The 24,012-nt window shown below is 44.1% G+C and overlaps 1 protein-coding gene across 17 annotated transcripts in view; it reads left to right on the forward strand.

Annotated features, from left to right (window-relative positions):
- Positions 1–24,012, forward strand: part of GPATCH8 (G-patch domain containing 8) — an 81,297-nt gene that overhangs the window by 36,610 nt on the left and 20,675 nt on the right. For 7 of the 17 annotated variants that reach the window (XM_088655878.1, XM_088655877.1, XM_088655876.1 and 4 more), the window contains 4 exons: positions 16,156–16,197; positions 18,272–18,339; positions 20,152–20,238; positions 21,064–21,207. In XM_088655878.1, coding sequence (XP_088512004.1) covers positions 18,313–18,339; positions 20,152–20,238; positions 21,064–21,207 — 258 coding nt within the window. In that variant the 5' untranslated portion in view covers positions 16,156–16,197; positions 18,272–18,312. Of the gene's footprint in view, positions 1–16,155; positions 16,198–17,482; positions 17,499–18,271; positions 18,340–20,151; positions 20,239–21,063; positions 21,208–24,012 lie in introns of all 17 variants that reach the window. The other 10 variants (XM_088655875.1, XM_088655874.1, XM_088655873.1 and 7 more) reach the window with 3 other exon arrangements.

A 24,012-nucleotide genomic window follows, 5' to 3' on the forward strand; every position in this document is an offset into this window, starting at 1 on the left:
TGAACCGCCTTGTGAACTTCGGGTGAAAGGTAGTATACAAATTTAATAAATAGTAACAATAATCTTGTGTTGGTATTGCAAGAGAATCAGGATAGGGTATTCCAGATTTCATTCTGAAACCTCCAGGGAAGAAGGCAAGAGGCAGAAGGCTATTGTGGTCAAAAGCTGACACATGTTCAGTCCTTCTGCGCCTTCTATGCTTATAAATGCTAAGCTAGGAGAGATGTCCCTCTGGTATTTTTTTTTTTTTTGTATAGGATCTTCTTCTGTGCATGCACACACACAAATACACGTGTGTTGTGGCAGGCACCTCACAGTGTGAGAACTGCTGTTGTACACTATTCTCTCTATATATCATCAAACAAATGATTTTTTTCAGATTTCAGTTTTGTGCCTTTCCCCCTGCTATCCAAAGCTCCAGTTGAAAGCTATTCCACCATTTATACATCATTGGAGGTGTGAACTGCAGCTCCTTCTTGTCATGAAAAGAATATTCTGAGCTCCTGCACTGGAGCTGTGCCTAGAAGGCATATTTAAAATTCTGGCATAATGAGGATCAAGTGTACTAAGTCCTCTTATCACCACACCCAGCCTCTTGTGGAATGTTGAAAGAGTGAACAGCACTCCCATGCGATTCCAGTTGTTGTATGGCCAAGGAATAGTGTCCTGGCCATTCAAGAGGTGAGGGGAAGGGGGTTGCTGCCCGCAGACATTTTTTCCCCTCCACCGGTGCATTTTGGGAACTTTCTGGCATTTCCTGCAAGGCTTTGAACAATCTCCTTGTGTGTTTTTTGAATGACCACTTGTATGAGAAGAATACTCTTGCTGCCTGCTTGTTCATTCAGTCGGCCAGTTCAGCCCAGTCCATCTCAAAAGCCCGTGTGTAGAGAGGCTTTATAATGGTCAGTAAACAGCACACTGCAGCATCTTGGGACTCTGCAGCGTAGCTGCAGCACCACAACCCGCCGGATCAGCCCCTAGCAAATGGGAGCTAGTTGAGTGGAATGATTGTTAATATTGGTTTGAAATACTGGTTCGGATAATCTATAGACATCCTCTTGAAATAATTATATTCTGTGTCAGCTTCATACGGTACACTGTATACAGCAGAGCCATTTTATCAAGATGCCTAAAGAGGTACAGCTCTGACTGAAGAATCAAATAGCTTTTCCAAATTCCTTTTTTTAAACTAAACATCGCCACACTGATGTCTTATGTAAATACAGAGGGTGAGGGGAATCAAATTGGTTTAATCGTAATTATTGTGGCCCCCACTGTCCTCATCTAGAGTGGCTGGCAGAGAAGTGCTGTCAAAGATGCAGCTGGACTGTCTCTTGTCAACTTCCTCCTTACAGCTCACCCTGGAAAGCTAGGCCTTCCTGGGTGCAGGTATTTGAGAGTGTGGGATTGTGCTGAATAAGTGTGTCCAGGGAACACTCTGCACATTCCAGAGCATACTTTCAGGATCAGCATGGGCAGTACATTGCCAATTGCACCACAGCCCCACATTAGAAATATTTGTGTAGTTCCTGAAATTCAGTGCATGGTTTGGGTTTTGAAATGAACAAGAGAGGCAGACTGCAGTTTAGGGTATCTTGAATTCCCCCCCCAAAAAAAAACCTGTGCATGGTTGCTGGCTTTCCACAATCTCCTAGTTAAAGGCAGAGAACTGAGATGGATGAGTGTTCAGAGGTTGCCATGGGTATGGCAGTCATGCAACTCTCATCGGGATTTAGCGGCAGCTACCAATTCTCTGCTAACGCAGTATATACTCTGCTTAGATGCACCACTTCGATGCACTCCACTGACTTTGGTTCTCCTATCTACACATCTGGTTGTCAGAATATCAAGGCATTTGATACTGATGCCAGGGGAATTTAAATGTATTCAGTCCTGTGCGGAGAGCTAGGAGGTAAAAATGTAACATTGGCAGCAAAGAACATCCATGATACCTCCATTTCTCCCTCTCCCAAATTAAAATTTAATTCTCGCACACCTCTATTCTTGTTAAGATTCTGTATATTTTCTGAGTGCCGAGGCTGAAACAAAATCACCTATCAATCAGGAGCAGAGGGAGAGGTACCCAAGCACTTCAATTTGGGGTGAATCTGCACTTCCTATTCAAATACCAGTATTCTGCTGCCACCTTAATTTTAGCAATTAAATACTCCCCCTGTTCACTGTGTGTAGGTTGTCACTTGAGTGAAGATTAAATTAATGTTCCTCTGCTCAGTGTTGAGCAGACAATGAATTACTATCCCATATTCCTCTGCATTGAATGGGAAATGTCCCCAGTTGAAAAGTGCATTTTGACCAGCCGTATCTGTTCTAGAGGACCAAACTCTAAACTCCAAGGCTGTCCATGCTTGCTTGCTTTACCAGTTGCTTCTGGAAAGCTCAAAATGATTGCTGGATTCAACTGCTACTAATCAAGTATACAAACTCGTACAATAAACTGGAGGTAAATTGCCAGTGATACTCAGTAATTATTGGTCTGAAGGCTCCCACAAGTTAGCGACAGAAAACCTTCCTACCATTAATGGTGGTGAAATGCTTTATGTTTTGCAGACATGCTTGGGAATGCCCAGGTTTCTGGTAGCACCTGAACATCCTCCATATCTAAAGCAGGTGTAGTACACATCATGGTGTTACCCTACATTCCTTTTTAGCAGCCTGAGTGTGTGCATTTGAAATGGTGATGGTAGCCTGGAGAACTAAGCTGCTGTTGTCTACTGAGTATACCAATAGAAAGAATGCTTCATATTACTGTGTATTTTTCTTAACAGTGGTACTCCAGATGCATTTTCCTTCCTTTAAATGGCAAGTCGCTTTTTTCTCTTTTCATGCTTGATTATATGTAAAGCAATCTTAATTTTGGCTCACTTGCTTCAGGAAATAGCCATAGTAGTTTTTTTCTGGATTAGTGTGGCACACTCTTATGTGGGGATGCCCTGGAGTCTGGTCTGGGAGCTTCAGCTACGGTAGTGCAGAATGTTGTGGCTAAACTGGTGCTGGGAGCAGGCTACTGCCAACACATGACACTGGTGTTAAAGGACTTGCACTGGCTTCCCATCTGCAACCAGGCCAGGTTCAAGGTTTTTCTACTAGTGTACAGAGCCCTGAAAAACTTAGGCCCAGAACGTCTTTCCTTGTATATGCCAAATTGATCACTAAGATCATCTGATGGAGCTTGGTGATCGTCCATGGACCAGAAGTGCAACTCATATAAACGAGGTTATGACTTCAGTGTTGTGGGCCCAACTCTGGAATTCCCACCAGAACTCAGACAGGCATTGTCCCTGCTGAGTTTCAGAAGTCTGGTTAAAATCGCTTTATTTCAGGAAGCCTTTGCACCAGGAATGCTTCTCCGATGTTGTAAATTTTTCTGATGTTCTTTGTATAAATTTATGGGGTTTAATTTCTTCTAAATTTTGTATATTTTTATCGTTGTAAGCTGCTTTGAGACCTAGATGCTGAAATGCAGGATATAAATTTTAACAGCAACAATGTTTATAGGATGGCGTTTTAAACATGGGTCATTTTAAAAGGCTCAATGAGTTAGGTCAGGAGGGATTTCATCAGTGTTTTCAAGCATGGTCTGGTGAGGAAAAGGACCAGTGTTGAACTGCCTCTTGAGAAAATGTTTGTTCTTCATCCTATCCCAGTTAATGGCTGCATCAGATAATAACAAAGTATGTTTTATTGTTATGTGAACAACCCATAGGCATAGCCACATGGAGGAGAGAGCAAGCTTTTGCTGCAGTTAACCATGGTTTAGTGTTTTATCTGAACCTGGGCAAACTGTGACTAGTCTTAACTATGTATTACTGAAACAAGCCATGGCTTAAAATTGGTTTGTTTCAGTAAATGCTTTTTCTGGGTTTAGATCAGGGGTGTCAAACTCAAATTCATCGGGGGCCGCATCAGCAGTTTGGTCACCCTCAAAGGGCCGGTTGTGTCTGTAGGACTATGTGTCCACTCTTTATTATCATAAATTATTGTCACTGCATTTATTCTTTTTTTATGTAATAATGTAAGCTCATTCCCGCCCCCACGCGGATCACATTCCTGCGTCGTGGCGCGTGTGTGGGATGGGATGTAAACGAGGGAATTTTGAACAAAAGGTGGGGATCGACGGCTTGCGGGGGGGGCCTCAACTAAACCTTCGGCAGGAAGGAGAAAGCCACTGCTGGGATTAAAAACCTGCAGATGGAAAGAGGGCTTCCCTCTCCCGCCCTGCGCACACCCAAACCCCGCTAGGCAGGATGCCACACGCTGCAGTGCAACCCACCCCATGCTTTGGAGAGGGGCAGGAACATGCGGTGCAGCGCCAACTCCCTGCTTTGCTTTTGCATCCTCCCTCCTCAGCGCCAGAGTCCCTTCCCCTCGCGCTGAGGGAGGGCAGCGGATTTCCTGAGGAGGAAGGCGGCGGCAGCCCCAGCGGACGTGCATCTTCGCCTCAGAGCTGCTCTTCCCCCCACCCGCGCTGTTGTCGTCTTCGCCGCCGCCTCTCCCTACCGGGACTGCAGGCAGAGGAGGCTTGAAAACCTGCCCCCCCCCCCAAAAAATTCCCCTCCCACCTACTCAAACCGCGAGGCGACTCCATCTGGAGCCCTACATCACGAGGGGCTGAGAGGAGGCGGCGGCAGAGCGGGAAGAGCAGGAACCCGTGCCGTCGTCACCACCTCCCTCCCGGCCGCCCCCCGGGGAGCAGCTCCGCCGGAACTGAGAAGCCAAAGGGCGGCTCGGGGGTGGGGGGCAGAGCAAAAGCCAGGCACCCTCCCGAGTGTCTATGAGGAGAAAACGGGGGAAGAGGGAAGAGAAACCCAGCTCCATCAAGAGAGCGGCTGTTGCGCTTCGCCTACTTCCCCCTCAGGCTCACTCCGCGTCCCTTTCGCCCGCTCGCTCGCCCACCTCCCGGATGCAGCCGAGGAGAGGAAGGGAAGCGGCGGGCGTCGGCTCCCCAGTGCCGCCTCACTCGCTCTCGGAGACAACAGCAAAGCCCGCCAAAAAAAAATCCAGCGCTGCTCCGTCCCGGCACCAACTTTGCCGGCGGCGCCTGTAGGGCTTTCCTACCTCCTCGGCGGGCTTCCTCCTCCTCCTCCTCCTGCATCTCACTTCCCCGTCTGGCCACTGTGCCACCGCCTCCCTCAGCCTCATTCGAAATTGAAATTCCCTGGCCAAGGCCGTCAGCGCGGCTCCAGCGCCCCGGCCTCCGCCTGCAGCCCCGCCCCCGGTTTTTACCCTCGGCCAATCGCAGGCTCCAGAACTACTGTCAGCGGCTACTGGCGGCGGCTACGCGGGCCACATGACGAGGTCTGGCGGGCCGGATTAGGCCCCCGGGCCTTGTGTTTGACACCCGTGGTTTAGATAATAAACTGTGATCATTATAGCTGATCATTATATTCAACTACAGCCACTGATTTTGGTCAGTGTTAAGCTGAAATACTCAGTTCTGCTCCTGTAACAGTGTAATGGCAAGTACAAAACTGGGCTTAAAAAGTTATTGAATTGCAATAGAGTGGGTGAAACGGTGCTAAGCAAGCATTGTTTCCAGACCACGTTCCCCAGATCACGCCACCGTTTCCAATAATGGTAGGCAGCTTGGGTAGGCATTGTAAGAGGATGGGTACATTTTTCCTCCATGCATATTTCAGAGTGGCTTCTTTGTCCTCTTATGTTATAGTGTTCTATACAAGAACAGTGATTCAACCCTTTCTGAAAAGCAGAATGCAGTCACTTCAGCTGCTTAGCAACACTTTGTCCTTGTTAGTGAAGATGTAGCAAAATGGTTATCTAGAGAGCATAGTACAGTACCTTGATTTTGTACAAGTTTAATAGGCAGCTGATTCTCACCCCCAAAGCGGAAAGTGTTGATTATAGCGGTGCCTCGACTTACGAAGGCGATCCGTTCCGCGGCGCTCTTTGTAAGTCGAAGTCTTGGGTTATCGAAGCGTCTGTTTTGCGCATGTGCAAAGCGCGATTTTGCGCTTCTCTGCACGCGCCGCTTCTGCGCAGGCTGCGCACGCGGCGAAAAGACTTCCGGGTTTGCCGACTTCGTAAGTCGAAACCTTCGGAAGTCGAGTCATTCGGATGTTGAGGTACCACTGTATTTGAACTGTATAAGGGCATGGCTCAACCAGAAGTATTGCTTGTGGTTGAGAATGTGCTATGGGTGCCTGAAGTTGCATTCCTAAAGGGCAGGCCTTTGTAAAAGGGTGTACACAGACCCTGCTTAGGGTCGTCCTCTGCCAAGGACCACCATTGAAGTGACGTGGCCCTTCAACACTAGACCCATTAGAAGGGGTCAGGCTTCTTGGCTCCAGAAAGGATGGTTAAATCAGGTCATGTTCCATTGCTTGGCTACCTCTGGGCTACTGACCTAGGTTTGCTAGGGGATCTCATGGCCTCTTCGGAGTCTTCCCACAAGGAAGGAGTTTGGTTTCTTTAGAAGGGACAGATAAATTAATCCTTATTTTCAGCTGGTTGGTTGGGAGGTACAAGTGAGGTCTCTTCTTAAATCATTGTCTTTGAGTTGCTACCCAGTGTCTGCTCCTTCTCATCCTACTATTGTGGCTTTCATTATTTCCCTAAAATGTCCCTTGTCTATGCTTGACTTGTGTCTACAGCATGAATGTCCACTTAGTTGGTTGGCCTACCTTTTGATAGTGCTACAGACAGGCCAGATAAGATCGGCCCAAACCTGCTCTCTACTACCTTCCGACCTCCAGTGATATAGTTTATTACCAATTAACTCATGTATGAGAGGCATCCAACCTGTTCTGGAGATGGTTGCACTTCTGCTAAAGGACCTGGTTCATAGCTTGGGGGCTCTCCTGGGTCCACTATGTCACAGAAGCTACAAATGGCCTTGGTGCTATGTGTCTTTTACGAGCTTTAAGTCGTAACTGAGTGACTAGCCTATCTTGATGTAGATAGCCTGGCTTTTGTGGTCTGTGGTCTAGTAAATGTCTGCCTGGAATTCATGCAATGTGTTGTTGTGTGTGGAGCTGCTTTTGAACACAGTTTAGAAACTTCAGTTGCTGCAGAATGTAGTGATGAGGTTATTAACAGGGGCAGGGCATTCTCATCATATTATGCCAATCCTTGCCTGCTTGTGCTGGCTTCTAGTTTGTTTCCAGGCCCAGTCTGGGTGCTGGTTTTAACCTCTAACCAGGGTGGTTCAATGTGTGGCCCTCAATATCTTTTTTTGGTGGCCCTTGGCAACATTTGACGTCTCTCCCTGAGCCCTCACACTGCCTTCCCAAAGCCAGGAGAGTGAAGTGTTGGGCTTTGGGAAGGAGGCATGAGGACAGCCTACTTAGCGCTTTCCCAGCTTCGGGAAGGAGGTGGGAGGGTCTAGGATTCTGCCAGAGCTTCATGTCTCCTTCCCAAAGCCCGGCACCTTGTTTAGCGAGCTTTGGGCAGGCAGGGTGAGGGCTGGAGAGTCCTCAAATTTTGGCCTCGCTCCTCGCCCCCACTTGACAAGGCAGTGTGTGGCCCATGAGTTCTGTATCAAAGTACTCTTGCAGCCCACTTGATGTGAAAATTTGGGCCGCCGCCCTGTTATAAACTAAAGCCTTACACAGCTTAGGGCCCTGTTACCTGATGTAACACTTCTTTGCACTAGGAGCTACCCAGGTCTTAAGATCATGTACAGAAGCCCTCCTCCTTCTGAAGTGCAAAGGGTGGCAGTGAGAGGGTTTTCAGTGGTGAGCCACTGCTTTGTGGAATGTGTTCCCCAACTCATCTGGCTCCTGGATTAATGCCATTCTGACACCAGGTGAAGATCTTTATTTTCTCCCAGGCTAACAATAATAATCAATCTGTTTCAATATATGTTATTATCTTGTTCCCTATAAATGGACAGTCGGCTTTCATTTGCATTTACTGATTATTAGGTATATTATAATTACCTACCGTATAATCAAGATTACATTGACTTGTGTTAACTTTTTATTGTACATCACCTAGAGGTTACAGTGTTAGGCAACTGACCAGTTGAAAATTATTATATCTCATATCATATATCAATTATGTAGATGGAACTTTCCTTCCTGTCAAGATGAATGTGGCACAGCCAAGAACAATGTATATGCTGCCATATTTTAAATTTAGAAAGAAATCTAGATCAGGCATCCCCAAACTGCGGCCCTCCAGATGTTTTGGCCTACAACTCCCATGATCCCTAGCTAACAGGGCCAGTGGTCAGGGATGATGGGAACTGTAGTCCAAAACATCTGGAGGGCCAAAGTTTGGGGATGCCTGATCTAGATGTTTTAGGCCAGGTATTGTTTGAGATGTGTACACCTCAAGGTGAAAGTCCTTTGTGAAAAAGGAGCAGTATTCCATTCCTGAAGACCAAAGAGCTACTTGTGTGGAGCCTGCTATAAGTCAGCCTGATATTTTGTTGTACCTCTTGACTTATAAAACCAGTTGTGCAGAAAGGAGCGTGACTGGCATATGCTTTCATTTCTGGGACCAGATGTTGGAAGACAGCAAGGAGGAGGTAAATTATTCATAGTGAAACCAATGCATGCAATAATAGTTGTACTGGTACAGGAAAGGAAGGTGGCAGGAATAGACAATGAAAGCAAAAGATCACATGAATATATTCAATAGGAGAACAAAGCAGAAAGAAACAAACTAAAAATGATGCTATCTGCATAAATTAGGATTCCAGTATGACCAAGTACTTGTAGCATTTTATTGCCAGCAAGGGAAGGCAGAGATTGCCACATTGGAAGTCAAATTATAGCTTTCATCATCATTGTTCAGGGTTGAGGAACCTTGGCCACCCCCACCCCTGTTTTTATTTGGCCTTTTGCGACTTCCCCATTGTCCTTATGAATATTGATTCTCTGCTTCTTCTGGAAAAGCTGTGCCTGCATTGCTATGGGCCATTGTTAACATGGGGGTAATATTTATGAAAAAATACACTTTTGCCCATACACTTTTGTGTGTGTGTGTGTGCATGGGAAAAGAGGTGACAGGCCATATTCAAGCTAAGGTATATAACCTGGAAAGTATATGTGAAGCATCCAAAGACAATTTCTCACTTTGTTTTCATAGAATCATAGAAACATAGAGTTGGAAGGGACTCTGAGGATCATCTAGTACAACCCCTGGAGTTCTAACTTCTCCCTTGAAAAGACTTTGCTACACTGCAAGAAAAGGCACCCTTTTCAGAAGTTTGAAATAACCCCAAGAGGACACTGTTAACACCCTTTTGTTCAAGATAGGTCTACAAGCAGTGGGTTCAGCTAAGGCAAGATAGAGCTGGTGTAGCATGATAGCTAAAGGGTATGAGCTGAGAATTCCCTGAATCACCTTGACCATAAGCTCACCCGACTGCCATCTGTAATCTTCCATAACTCTGACTCGGCAGTGTGGGTGTGACTTAGCCCTAATTCACCCGGCACCTTCGTTGCATAATTTTAGGCACCAAGTAAAAGTATCTTCTCCCAGACCTTTGGCTAATTAAACAATTTATGACCTTTTAAAATGCGAGCGTGTATTTTTGTGTTAGTATGTTATGTATTTTTGTGTTTCCATGTTGTGAACCACCCTGTGATCCTTGGATGAAGAGCGGTATAGAAATTTAATTAATAATATTAGTTATTATAATTATTTCTACAACTCTCTATTGAAAGCATGGGTATTGCTGATATTGCTGGAGTAGATCTCCTATTATCACTGACCATTGGCCATGCTATCCGGGGCTGATAGAAATTGAAGTCCAACAACAACTGGAGGAAACCAGGGTGGCTACCTATGCACTAAAAGCATTATAGAAATGCGGAATGTGACTTTTGGGTAGATTTAGTGAAACTTTGTAACTAGGTTTCCAGCGGTTGGAGGAAGTTTCCTTGGTTCAGTCAAAAGTTGGCAGGTGCTAACGGGGCATGCTTTAGAATCAGTTCAGCAGGATGTATATATTCACAGACTCTGGATAACCGGTTCCAAAATATTCCCATAAGAGGATCTTTTTGCTCATATGGTTGGTTGGTTTTTTAAATAAAGTATTTTAAATCTGCGATATGCTCATACGTCACTGAACCAGTTCTGAAATGGTCTGTCTGCACACATCTTTCTGTGCATGCTCATGGCTGAACATCCAGCTGAACTACTGTTGAAGGACCAGTGTGTTTGACCTTTGCCCCCAGTTGTGGCTACTCCTTTTGTATTCTCTTACTGGCATGGAAAGTGAGGGAGCAGGGACCACCCGCTTGGCATGATCTTTGTCTGTATAACTCAGTGCTTTAATCAGTCTTCATTAAATGTTTGAGTGCAATCTTTAAGTCAGGGATCCCCAAACTTCGGCCCTCCAGATGTTTTGGACTTCAGTTCCCATCTTCACCGACCACTGGTCCTGTTATAAGGGATCATGGTAGTTGTAGGCCAAAACATCTGGAGGGGGCTGCAGTTTGGGGATGCCTGCCTTAAGTTAACAGGGCTAATATATTTATTAGCCTGCCATTTCAGGGCCAAGCCCTCACAAGGCAACTTCTAACATACATTTTGTTTCTTTTTGAACTTGTAGGTTGTCACTTCTGTTTAAACTCTACATTAGGCATCCCCAAACTGCGGCCCTCCAGATGTTTTGGCCTACAACTCCCATGATCCCTAGCTAACAGGACCAGTGGTTAGTGATGATGGGAATTGTAGTCCAAAACATCTGGAGGGCTGAAGTTTGGGGGTGCCTGCTCTACATCCTAAAACCTGAAATGTTCACTATTGGTTGCCATTTCTGTAGCTTTTTAAATACAACAAATGCGCTTTTGATTGTATTCTGTCCTTACACCAGCTCTGTGACTAGGTAGTTAATTTAAAGATGGTGAACTTGGACTCAAGATTACCCAACAGCTGTATTTGCACGTAACACTAAACCAAAGACAGTCCTGTGTGAGCCTTGAGTTTATGCATTTGTCTCCTCTCATTTACTTTTTTGAATCCACGAGAAGGTATTCAGAGGCTTTCCACTTCTCTCTTTGATTAAACATAATGTCTGAACCCAAACAAACGGCAGTTACCCTTACCGTGTTTCTCCAAAAATAAGACACCGTCTTATATTTATTTTTCCTCAAAAAAAAACCATGGTGGCTTATTTTCAGGGGATGTCTTTTTTAAATTAAGTATGGTACAGTTTAACCTACAAGGTTAAACTGCCTATCACTATGGCTTATTTTCAGGGTATGGCTTATTTTCAGAGAAACACGGTAGCTGTGACTTGTTAAACAAGACAGCTTCAAACCTGTGTTTAGGAAGCTGGCTTGCTTTGGTGAACCATCGTTAAGATTAGCCATTGTTTGGGTTAGCTATAGTTTGGGTTTGCACATAATGCTAAACCAGGGATCAGCAACCTTTTTCAGCCGTGGGCTGGTCCACTGTCCCTCAGACCATGTGGTGGGCCGGACAATATTTTTTTGGGGAAAGTGAATGAATTCCTATGCCCCATAAATAACCCAGAGATGCATTTTAAATAAAAACACACATTCTACTCATGTAAAAACACCAGGCAGGCCCCACAAATAACCCAGAGATGCATTTTAAATAAAAGGACAAATTCTACTCATGTAAATACACGCTGATTCCCAGACCGTCCGCGGGCCGGATTTAGAAGGCAATTGGGCCGCATCCGGCAGGAAATCAAACAAACTACTCCTTTCTGCCCCTTTTACAGCTCTGTGTAAATCTCAGAGCTCAGAGGACAGAAAGTGGAGAAGCCAAGAGGATAGAAAGGAAAGAGCTCTGGGAGACTCTGCGGATGAAAACAGAGAAACAAAGGGAAGAAAGTGTGTTGCTGCAAGAGTCAGGAGAGAGAATGTGTGCAGGTGCACAAACATGTTGGTTTCAGTACAATACTCACACCATTTTTTTTAGTACAACACTCCTTTTGAAATGGCATTACCCCACCCCACCCCGCCACCTGGCTACCTCCTTTCAGAGCCCCTTCCAACACTCATGCTGCTTTCAAAAATCCTTTATTATTTGTAAGCCAAGATGCATATCTGGTTATATGCATGTATTTTCTATATTAGCACACACCCCACCCCCGTCCAACAACCTGCAGCAGGAAGGGGCTTTTGTCATGCTCAGATATCCATTCCCACTCTTTATGACGAAGAATTATAGTATCCTGCAGGATCAGTGCCTTAGACTCCTTCACTTGGTGCTCAGGCCAGTGCTGGGCAAATCAGAGTGTCCCTGGACCTCAGGTGTTTGCATGATGTCACTGGTCTTGCCTGGACCAATAGAGAGAGGGGTTCATGTAATTTGGGGCTTTGCTACAGAGCATGCAGTGCATTGGTTCTTACTGCGCAGCAACTGAAAACATAGGCCTTTGGTTGATCTTATTGACATCCAACACCCTTTTAGAATTTTTTGAGGGGTGGGGTATTGCTTTTGGTTTGTTTTTATATGTTGTGGTCTTGTTGTGAACCGCCCTGAGAACTCTAGGTATAGGGCAGTGTATAAGTGGAATGAATGAATGAATGAATGATGAATGAATAAATAATAGCCCTGCCCCTTTTTTCTAATGCAAAGTTTTAATGTTCAAAAAGCACTTCTCTTTCTTTAAATCCCAAGGAAATGTGAGAACTCAGAGAACGGACACCTGCTGGGACCGACCCAGAGGCTTCACACAGCCTGCTTTCTTTCTCCACCTCCACATGTCTTGCTAGATTATCTTTCAGATACAGTATCTGCGAAGCTTAAGGCAGGTGCTGTATGAGGAATGCAACTTAAGAGTTCCTCCTTTTTTTTAAAAAAAGGTTAAGCATGTGTTTCTGTCACGTGTGTGCAGATGGCATGGAGTGTATGTGGAGTATTTAAGCTGTAGAATATCAAGCCGTAAAGATACCATGTACATTGTTTAAAAAGCTATCTCGGTTTTCATCTTAAAAGGGGTTGGTATTTGCACAGGAGCAACTTCTTCTGCAGGCTAGTAGTAGTTTCCCTTCTTGCCCTAAGAATTAGTAATCCCCTTCCCTTCCCCCAAGCTCTGCTATGTCAGAACTGCCAAACAACTTGACTAAAGAGAGGAGAACATGGCAGAATCTTCTGTAGTCTTTGATTTCCCCCCACCCCAGAAGAGAAATAAGGAAGAGAGGGAGGGAGAAGAATGTGATGTAGATGGTAGTAGCCTATTTAGTCAGTAGAAAATTAAAATTTAATGTGTTTTTATTTCATTTGCTTTGGGGACCCTTTTTAAGGCCCCCAAAGTGACATACACATATTTATTCAAATGAGTTTTATTTATAGAACTTGGATGATGTGGAATTTTTTTGGCAAGATACTTGAAGGGATTTTGAGGCTTAAGCAATGGCAAATGGGGAAGGGGCTTCTGCGATAAAGGAGGAGTTGACAAGGGAGGATTGGTGCTAGTGCTGTTGAAAGGATTTTGGCAGGCAGTATGTGGAAATATTGCTTGAATGATGAGGGCTGGGATATCTCTAAACACTCTCTGCTATTGGTGATGTAAAAATATGTGTGTTGCTGGGGGGGGGGCAGTGATTTGTGCTGTTTCTGGTCCTTCTTGGGAGTGCAGGTTGCAGAAGGTGCTCCTTGGCCATGGGGTTGTCATGTTCCCCGTCTTCCATCCTGTTTGTCATTGGAATGAAACAACAGGGATGGGGGTTAGAATCATAGAATCATAGAGTTGGAAGAGACCACAAGGGCCATCCAGTCCAACCCCCTGCCAAGCAGGAAACACCATCAAAGCATTCTTGACATATGGCTGTCAAGCCTCTGCTTAAAGACCTCCAAAGAAGGAGACTCCACCACACTTCTTGGCAGCAAATTCCACTGTCGAACAGCTCTTACTGTCAGGAAGTTCTTCCTAATGTTTAGGTGGAATCTTCTTTCTTGTAGTCTGAATCCATTGCTCCGTGTCCGCTTCTCTGGAGCAGCAGAAAACTGTCCAGAGAATTAGAGTGTGGGGTTGTTTGTATGTAAATGACGTGTAACTCAAATACTGGGTTCTTCTATGAAGGCAGTTGAATCCCTAAACTGGTGCCTGGGAGCAGGGTGTGGTCTAACAACCTGAAAACCCAAACAAGACAAAGTTATCTTGGTCAATGAGAAACCTGCTCCAAGATTGTGTGTTGGACCTGTTTTTGGAGGGGAAGCACTCCCTTCGAAGGGCTCAAGTTTGCAATTTGAAAGTGCTTCTGAGCCCGGCTTTTCTCCTTGGCTCCTTTTGGCAATAGTCAGAAGTACTTCTGCTTAGCTTAAGACAGTGTACCATCTTTTGCCTTTTCCTAGAGAGGGCAGATAACAGCCACTGTCACACATTTGCTCACATTCAGCTTAGTCAACTTCAGTTTGTTTCAGAAGTGGCAGCTGATGCAGAATGTTGCTCCTAAGGTGCTGATGAGGCCTCCCATTCAGAACATGTTATTTTAGCACTCTTTGATCTACACTGGTTCCTGGTTTATTTCTGAGCCCAATTTTTAAAGTGCTGGTTATCACCTTCAAAGCCATAAATGGTTTGGGTCCAGGGTGCATTGAAGGACATCCCTTATTAGCTTGCTTTTTGTTGCAGATGCTTGATGTCTCTTCTGTAATTTATTTCTATTTATTTTTTGCAGCTTATTTCATTCAGTTTCTTGTCTTAAAATAAATTAAAATAATAATGATGTAAGCAGCTCTTGGGGGACATTTTTTTTGCCCCCAAACCAGCACATAAATTTTAATGTAATTGAATAAATCATGATTCACTTGGGTAGTGTATAATACATTTATAGACAGGTGTGTAGAGTTGACAGCCTTTGCCCTTATATTTGAATTCTGGAAAGGAAAGGATGACTTTACATTGGGGTATGGCAAGCATCCCCAAACTTTGGCCCTCCAGATGTTTGGGACTACAATTCCCATCATCCCTGACCACTGGTCCTGCTAGCTAGGGATGATGGGAGTTGTAGTCCCAAAACATCTGGAGGGCCATGTTTGGCCATGCCTGCTCTATATGTTCATGTTACCTCTCCGAAAGAAATTGGCATTTATGAATATAATGCCAATATAGTTTTCCCGTTGGGAGTTGTAGGCCAAAACATCTGGAGGGCCGCAGTTTGGGGATGCCTGGGGTATGGAGTAGGGGCCATGGTGGATGTATTTACAGGAAGTTCTCCAGCATTCTTAAAAGGAAACTGCTACAGCTAGCTGTGTTCTTGTTTTGTGACACATGTTCCGAGTCTATCCAGATTCTCAAGTTGCCATAGTGGCTAACTAGAGAATTGGATCAGTTTAATTTCTTCCCTCATGCATTGTTTTCCCAGTATAAATCAACCACCTCTCTCCTCCTGACCTGCTGGTCCTGCTGGGAAATGCATACAATCGATTGTGATATTAGTGTGGGTGGCAGGAAAATTTAACTCCCACCCACCCTGTCCATCGTTCATCATTCTTATAAAGTGTCCCACACTCCCCTGGCTTGAACAACGTAACATAGTTGGGAAATTAGATCTTCCACCTCTCATTTAACTTGCCCCTTAAGTGGCAAATGTCAGCCAGGTGGAAACATGTGATTGAATGCTTCATATATCCCCCCCCCCCAAAAAAATGCCCTCCCCATAGAAAACTAACATGTCAGGGGAAATAAGCTGCAACTTTTAATCTTTTCACTGACATACTAGTTTTTCTTTTGTGAAGTAATAGTCTGCCCTCTATTCTGTGAGACTTCATGCAGGGGGGCATGATGCCAGGCCCCTCTTCTTCCAGCACCAGTCTAGATACTGTACTAAATGGCGCCATCCCATAGATTAAGAGGCTCCATGTTTCAGACCTTCACCCTAAAGCTCATGGGGATCTAGACTAGCCTTTCTCCACCTTTGATCCCCAAGTGATTGTGGACTACAGCTCCCATCATCCCTAGCCAGCAGGACCAGTGGTCAGGGATGATGGGAGTTGTGGTTGAACAACATCAGGGGACATATTTTTGTTGTAAGTTTACCAAAACAAAAACAAAAAAACCCCACACCTTTGTAAACCAGAGTTGCTGCTTGTTCCCAGTTTCAAGAAGGGTGGGGCGGGCGGACAGAAAGTCTTAGGCGCCACTTTCATTCCTTCCCCCTACACATCCCCCTCCCCGCCCCATAGGCCTGTTTTCTGTCCCTGACAGTTTCCTGCCTAACAAATGGTGTTTCTTTTTTACAGCATAATGATCCGGGACTTGTTGTGGTGATGGTAAACTTAGTGGTAATTTTTAATTTTCAGACTGAATTTACTTCTTTTTTTGTCATCAGAGCACCAAATATGTTAGGCTTACTTTTCTCTGTTGTAGCCTTCATCTTTTCTGCTTGGTCTTTTCATTTCCCTTTTTTTCCTTTCCATTTCTTCATGCACTCTTTCGTGTCTGATCCTTGTTCATTGAGGGGTTAATGCTCAGAAGGGATGTTTGTGTTAGAGCTGCCAAAAATTTGTGGAGAATCACTTCAAATATCAAATTTCTAATATTGTCCCAACTTGATTTCCCGCCTCCCTTCTCCCAACATGTGGTGGGTGTTGTTAGCAGTTGCTATGGCAATTTTCTAGCTAATTGAAAAACTAAAAACTTTGACTGCCTTAGAAAGCAAAAGTACTGATGCATTCTTCATATTATGAAGGAGCCCGCCACAATCACAAACTTGGATACAACAATCACAACTCTTGAAGAAAACAAAACAAACATTTTTTGGGGTAGGGAAATGTGTATAGTTTTTTAATAAGCTATCATGAATTTGGTCCTTTTGCTCAAAATTGCAGTCACTGCTTCTTATACCATTGGGCATAAAATCCCCTCCCGACCCCCCTTTATACTGAAAACGTGCATATACCTATATAAAAGTTACATTGGTGGAAAATGCTATTAGAGAGACCAGTTTTTCTAGATTTGAATCTTTTCAGTCCAGTCCGACATTCCAAATTATAAATATATTGAAAATGGTTCTGCTATATGAGACACTTGTTTGGTTTGGAACCATGCTGATATTCATTCCCAAGTTAAATTTATGTCTGGAAGAGTTTGGAATTGGTTTCTCTTTGTTTTGATGGCACTTCAAGTGCAAAGAACTCTTCACGCTTTATTATTATTATTATTAAAAAACTCCTCACAATGATCTTGTGAGGAAGGCCACAATTCATACTGCAGAGATAAGGAGCAGAGGCAAGGCCACCCGAGTCCTTTGACAGAGGTGAGATGTGAACCCAGGTCTCTTAAGTGCAGCCCTCTGTCAGCTGGACTACACTAGCTCTAAAAAGTCAAAAGGTGTTGATAGCTAACTTTTTGAGACATGGGTTCTCTAAAGCAATACCTCTTGTGCCATGTGGATTGGTTTTGACAATCTGGTCTCCTTATTTTGGCACAACTCAAGCTTGGACATCTTTTGGCCCAAGGGTATAATAATATGTGTATTTGTGTGTATAACAAAGAGAGTATATTATTGACACCGATCCCCCCAAGACAGATAATAAGGGAAGTAAACGTTCTGTTTTTTCACTCAAGGTATGCACCGGATAAGGTAAGTAACTCCTTTTTTCCAGTGGCCTTACATCACAACTCACAGCGCATGTTGTGATGTAAAAATAAACACCCCCCCCAAAGGCTGTGATAGTCAAAGTGCTCGTCTGCCCCATTTTGCTTTGTTTGGCTGGTTATGAGTGAATTAAAAATACGTACGGAATCTTCAGCATAGTTTGATTAGTTTCAAAGTCAGTTTTCTTCGCAACTAGTCCTTTTCACAGCTTACAAGTAAAGGGTAGGACAGCCAGAGTGGCAGAATCAAGGAGTCCCATTCTTTGGTTGAAAGTCTTAAAGCTTAACATTGCAGAGGGAAGAATTCTGTCTTCCTATGACATCACTTCAGTATTTTGTTTGTAAAGCTGGACTTGCTGGGCATTAATGCATTTTTATTAACTAGAACATTTCTGATCTTCAGCCAAGACCATTCAGGAATACCTAGTATTCTCTTTTATCACCTGAATTTCTCTTTTGTGTTCTTCCTCCATGCCCAGAATTATTTTATCTCACTGTAAAGTTGCTGGAATATCTGGGCTGAGAGCTGCCAGCAGCAAGGGCTAAAAGCAGGACAGGTCTGGCGCCCCAAATGTGCGGGCTTGTGATTGTAAGCTGTGAGAATGGCTTATGTTTGGTTCTCTGTAGCTTTCTGGTCTCTGCACTCCAAGGCAAGATCTCTAACCAACCCAAACCCAATGTGTACAAAGCGACTCACCAGAGGCTGATCATTCTCCCACCCCACCCAACACACCCCTAACCGGTACTCTTCTCTTGCAGGAAGGACAGATCCCATCCCGATTGTCGTCAAATATGATGTCATGGGCATGGGACGGATGGAAATGGAGGTAAGTGATCTACCATCCAGTGTACAGTTTATGTACATGAGGGCTATAGAGATGCTTTATGCAATAATAAAAATGCAGTGCCTCTGTGCATATGGAGCTCCTTGGGGGAGGGGAGTGCTTTTTGAAGATTTTGAATTTCTTGAATGACTTGACATTGAGAACACAGAATCTGCTCTCTTCCTCCACTTTTCCTTTCCTGGAAAGAAAGTTGTATATTAGCCTTCAATCAGCAAATTGAAATTTTAATTTAACATTTAACAAACATATTATTGGTTCTCTTACTATTCTTGTGCACAAAAGTTCACTTATCCCCTAAAAAGTACAAAACTGCTCCACACTTGTGCCGTGGGGAAGGATACTCAGTTAACACTGTTGATGATGTGAGCAGATCTCACCAAATTTAGGAAAGTAAACTAATGAACTGATGAACTACAATCATGTCGGACGAATGCAGCATATTTTGATTGCTGAGCACACTGGAGAAGTAGTGGTGGCTTCTCTGCTTTGTAGCTGGAGCCAAACATCCTACCCCAGGAGTTCCCAAACTGTGGTCCGCAGGCCTCACTCAGGTGTTCCATGGCATGTTTGTAAAACTATAATTAATAACCATGCAGTCTCTAGCATAGTGCCTTACAATTGCTACAGTTGTCTTCTCAAAACATGAGTGGCGTCAATTTCTGCTAGATGTGGTGAATGCTGTTCATTTAGAAGGCTTTAAAAGGGACCAGACAGAAGGATGGTGGTTTCATGTTGCTATTGTTAGTAGCTATCAGTTATAATAGGGACCCAGGTGGCGCTGTGGGTTAAACCACAGTCTAGGGCTTGCTTATCAGAAGGTCGGCGGTTCGAATCCCTGCAACGGGGTGAGCTCCTGCTGCTCGGTCCCAGCTCCTGCCCACCTAGCAGTTCAAAAGCACATCAAAGTGCAAGTAGATAAATAGGGACCGCTCCGGCGGGAAGGTAAACGCCGTTTCCGTGCGCTGCTCTGGTTCGCCAGAAGCAGTTTTGTCATGCTGGCCACATGATCCGGAAGCTGTCTGCGGACAAATGCCGGCTCCCTTGGCCTATAGAGCGAGATGAGCGCCGCAACCCCAGAGTCGGACACGGCTGGACCTGATGGTCAGGGGCCCCTTTACCTTTACCTTTACCTATCAGTTATAATAATTCAATTTGGGATTTTCAAAGGTTCAGAGGCAGTATAGTCAGGAAGGGACTCTAACTTTGTGTGCTGAAGCTTCCAGGATCTCTTCTGGGCACCCCCAGTTAAAAGCCTCTTCAGGACTAGGAAAAATATCTGCCTGAGACCTTTGTCAGCCAGAGTAGACAGAATTGGCTCTGAATAAGACAATGCAGTCATTTCTTAGACTGGCATGCATTTTGAATGCTGCTTTCTTTTTTAGGGATTAAGCTTCGCAGTATTGTGGGGGGAACTGTCCTTTTTTCTTTTTCTTTTTCTTTTTTTGATCCTATTAAAACCTTAATGTCAGGCTCCTAGTTTTGTGCATCTTCATGCTTAGAGATATTTTTATTTCTTAAATGGTGTATAAATCTTTCTAAATCAATTAAATAAATAAAACTAATTTCCTTGAAACAAAAATCCATTACTTAGCACCTGGTGTCCCTACTGGGGGTTCGCCAGCATGGAAATATTAGCTAATTGTTTTGTGTTTTGTTCTCACTGTGGGGACGAACAGATGCACATTGGAGAGGAATCAGTTGCATGTTTGCTCCATGTGACGTTTTCTTGACTGGTTGGGTAATGCTCAGTGTGCATGCATGGCTGACTGATCTCTCTCTGCTTTTGTTGATTAGCTTGATTATGCCGAAGACGCCACAGAACGGAGGCGGGTCTTGGAAGTGGAGAAGGAAGACACCGAAGAACTGAGACAGAAGTACAAGGTACCCAAATGAATTCCCTCTACTGTGGATAAAACGTCTTTGTGCGGACTCATTTGGTCACACATGCACAAGACAGAAACTTTATAAACCGGTCAAGGGACAGGATCCATAGAGTGGTTGCTGGAATTCTTGCAAAGACACTGAACTAGGGAAAGCACACTCAGGATCCTTTAAACCTAGATTATTATCACCTTAACTGTTCATTCAGGTTTGTTTGTTCACATGGCTGATGGCAGAGGCCAGAGCCTGTGCTTCTCTTCAGTTCTTCAGTTGCAGGTAACTGACAGACTTTCCTGTACTTGGGAAGGGAACAAACTCCCTGCAGCTGCTCCTTCTCTGGCCATTAAATGGGCCCGTGTTGGTCTCCCGCTTGCCATGATGATCTTTCCTGGTAGCAGGAGGTGCTGCCTCAGGGCCCGTTTGAGCCCTGGCCAGTGGCAGAGGCTTCTTGGATTCTGCATTCCTATGGCATCTAGCAGCTTAAAAAAACCGGTATAGTGGTACCTCCGGTTGTAGACGGGATCTGTTCCGGAGGTCTGGTTGGATCCAGAGGTTTCCGCAACCTAAGGACCGCTTCTGTGCATGAGCACGCGGCAAAACCCAGTAAAATACTTCTGGGTTTGCTGCTTTCGCATCCCGAAGTTTACGTAACCAGAGGGTTATGTAACCAGAAGTACTACTGGCCTAAGCAGTGAGTTGAAAAGTAGCGGCAAAATAGACTGTTGCCAGTAGGCATTTTTAATGCTTTCTAGAGCCTTTCCTGACCATTTTTGTTGTTGTTGCACTAGTTAAACAAAGTGTAATAGACTCTGTCTGCTGTTGCAGGATTATGTGGACAAAGAAAAGGCGATTGCCAAGGCCCTTGAGGACCTTCGAGCAAATTTTTACTGTGAGCTCTGTGATAAGCAGTACCAGAAGCATCAAGAGTTTGACAACCACATCAGTTCCTATGACCACGCTCACAAACAGGTAAATGGGCAGCCTATTGTCTTATGTGGTTTGATCATCTTCTTGTTGGGAGAGGCAGTAGTTTTATCCATACAGTGACTTTATTTTCTGTTGTCTGCTTTGCCGCCGTCTTCCCCACAGTCTGCCTTGATGCCCCATAGTTTAGTGCAGGGATGTCCAACAGGTTGATCGGGGCCTTCTTTTCCTTTGCTTTTGTCTAAGAGCACCCGACCCTGCCCCCTCTCCCCTCCCTGCATTTTATCCTGTTCCATGGAACAAAGAACGGAGTTTTTGCAGCGATATTTTGGTGAGCGAGTAATCCTCTTGCCCCTGAAAGTTAGGTGCCCCCCCCAACTGAAGTTTTTACCCTGCACCCATCTCTTAAAAAAAGCTCAAAAACATTGACTTGAACCCCAATAAAACGGGGGTAGATCACCTCCAGTTTATAACTCTGCGAGTAGATCGCAGTCTCCTAGAAGTTGGCCACCCCTGGTTTAGTGAATGATTGCAGCTGAACTGAATCCTAGCATCAAGTGTTAATTTTTTGTCCTGACTTGGAAGGAAATTAAGACAGCACCTGTTTTGGACTTTGGTAGTAGGTTATTAGCTTAAAGTTGGGGGGGGATGATTTAGAGTTATGGAAATTGATATAGATTTTGTGTAAATATGTCAGGCTCGAAGGCTTTCACATCTAATGTAGGAGATAAACAGTTGGAAGCTTTTGATAATGTAGAATGGACAACATTACACAATAGAAAGAGAGCTCATTAGATCATTAGTGCCATTTTGATATTTTTGGCAAACTGTTAACAGACAGAATGATCCTCATTTACTGGCCAGGTCTTTTAAATCCTGTTTGCCTGATTTTTGCAGTAGATAAAAGTGTAAAAAGCAGGTGAAGGGGCTCAAGTTTCCTTTGAAGCTCCTCTGACCTGTGTAAACCTGAATGTGAGACTGTAGAAGACTGTGATCTCACTTAGTGGAGTGATCTGAATTCTGGGCATGCCCAAAAGCATTCATGTTCTAAGGCTAGGATTATCAACATGAGATCACTGACACCCTTGAGAGCTTGACCTGGTGCCCATGAGGCCTCTGAGAGTCTTTCCTCTTTCCTCTTTCAACTCCTTGTGTTTTTCAAAGTTCAGTTTGGCATTTGAGCAGCAGAAAGCAGAGCAACAGAGATGTTAGAAGGGAAAGGGAGGAAGAAAACAGAGGTGCAAGGAAAGATAAGGTGTGGTGCCAATGGAGGTGGATGGGGCGGGGAGAATAAATTTGTGTGAGAGCAGGGATTCACACATGCCTGTGTCAGATTCAGAAAAATGGGTCTTCTTTGAATTGCGTAATTTCTTCAAGTTTCCTCTTCCCCCAACAGTCATCGAGTTGCAGGTCATATCTGCCTCCATTGACTAAACTGCGAAAATCATACATTCAGTGCTTTTTACTGTGCATTTTGCTTCTGTGTGCAGTTTGCTACTGGAAGCTTTAATTTAGTGGGGTTTAAGGGGACGCTGTGTAAAATCTGGCATACTCAAGTGGATCTGTTTTTAATTCTGTTAGATCTCATATTTACCCGGACTCCTTGGAATAGTAGAGAGATCCATATGCATGTACTTTTGCTCTTTCTGTTTGTCTAGCAGAGGGAAAGGGATGGAGAGCTGCCAGGGTGGTGCTCACAACACTCTCTCATATGAGCCCAAAAAGGTTGGCAACCCCTACTTATGTCACTGTAATCAGGTCCCAAAACTGAGGCTTGGGGAGTGGGGTAATACTTCAATCAATCTGACTTTGTTGCTTTTATTGTTTTGTTGTTTACTGTGGCTTTGAAGTGTTATAGCTTTAATTCAATATTGATTTTGTGTAGGCTTTAACTTCTCTTAGCTGCTTTGAATTTCAATAAAGGAGGGGGATAATATTCATAAAATATGTGCTTCATGTTTGAACATTTAGATTTTTTTTTAAAAAAAACATAATCAATAGTTCTTGGGAATAGACGGGCATTGGAGGAAACAGCTAAGATTGCCAATAAGGCTGGAGCCAGCAAGTACTATGTGTGTATTGACAGGAAACCTTGTAAAGTTCTGAAGACAACAACACCCCACTGGATATTAAGCTTCTTGCTGATTTTTGAGTGTTTATTAAAGACTGCTAGATTATCTTCCAGCTGACACACACAAAGGCTAGAAAATTTGTTGGGCAGAAATCTACTTTAAAAAAAAAAGCTGAGATTGCCAAAACGTCAAATTGTAATATGCCATTTTTTCTGGGGAGTACTGGCTGGTATATGAACTTTAATCCGGCTGAAATCTTGTCAGTCTTGTCAGTGATAGAAGATAATGTGCCAAAAAAACAACAACACAGCTATTTAGGAAGGAGATCCAGACTCTGATATCTATTGAGAAACTGGAAATTTTGGTTGATGACATGAATATAACATGTATTACTATCCTGATGTGTTTGAAAATAGTGGCATTCTCTGTTTCAGGAGTTAAATCAACAAATTCTACAACTTACATTTTTCTTATTTCCAGATAAGGAATTTTCTGTCTATGCTAGTTAGAAAGAAAACATTCACTTCTCAAAAAATCTGAAGGATTTTGAAAAACTGTTTGGGCACAATTCCTTGTCCTCTAAAATAGCTGCATCCTAATATGCATTAGGTGGGTGGCGCTGTGGGTTAAACCACAAAGCCTAGGGCTTGCCGATCAGAAGGTCGGTGGTTCGAATCCCCGCGACAGGGTGAGCTCCCGTTGCTCGGTCCCAGCTCCTACTCACCTAACAGTTTGAAAACACGTCAAAGTGCAAATAGATAAATAGGTACCGCTACAA

This window comes from Zootoca vivipara, chromosome 12, assembly GCF_965207765.1.
Source record: "Zootoca vivipara chromosome 12, rZooViv2.hap1.1, whole genome shotgun sequence".
Classification (NCBI taxonomy): Eukaryota; Metazoa; Chordata; class Lepidosauria; order Squamata; family Lacertidae; genus Zootoca; species Zootoca vivipara.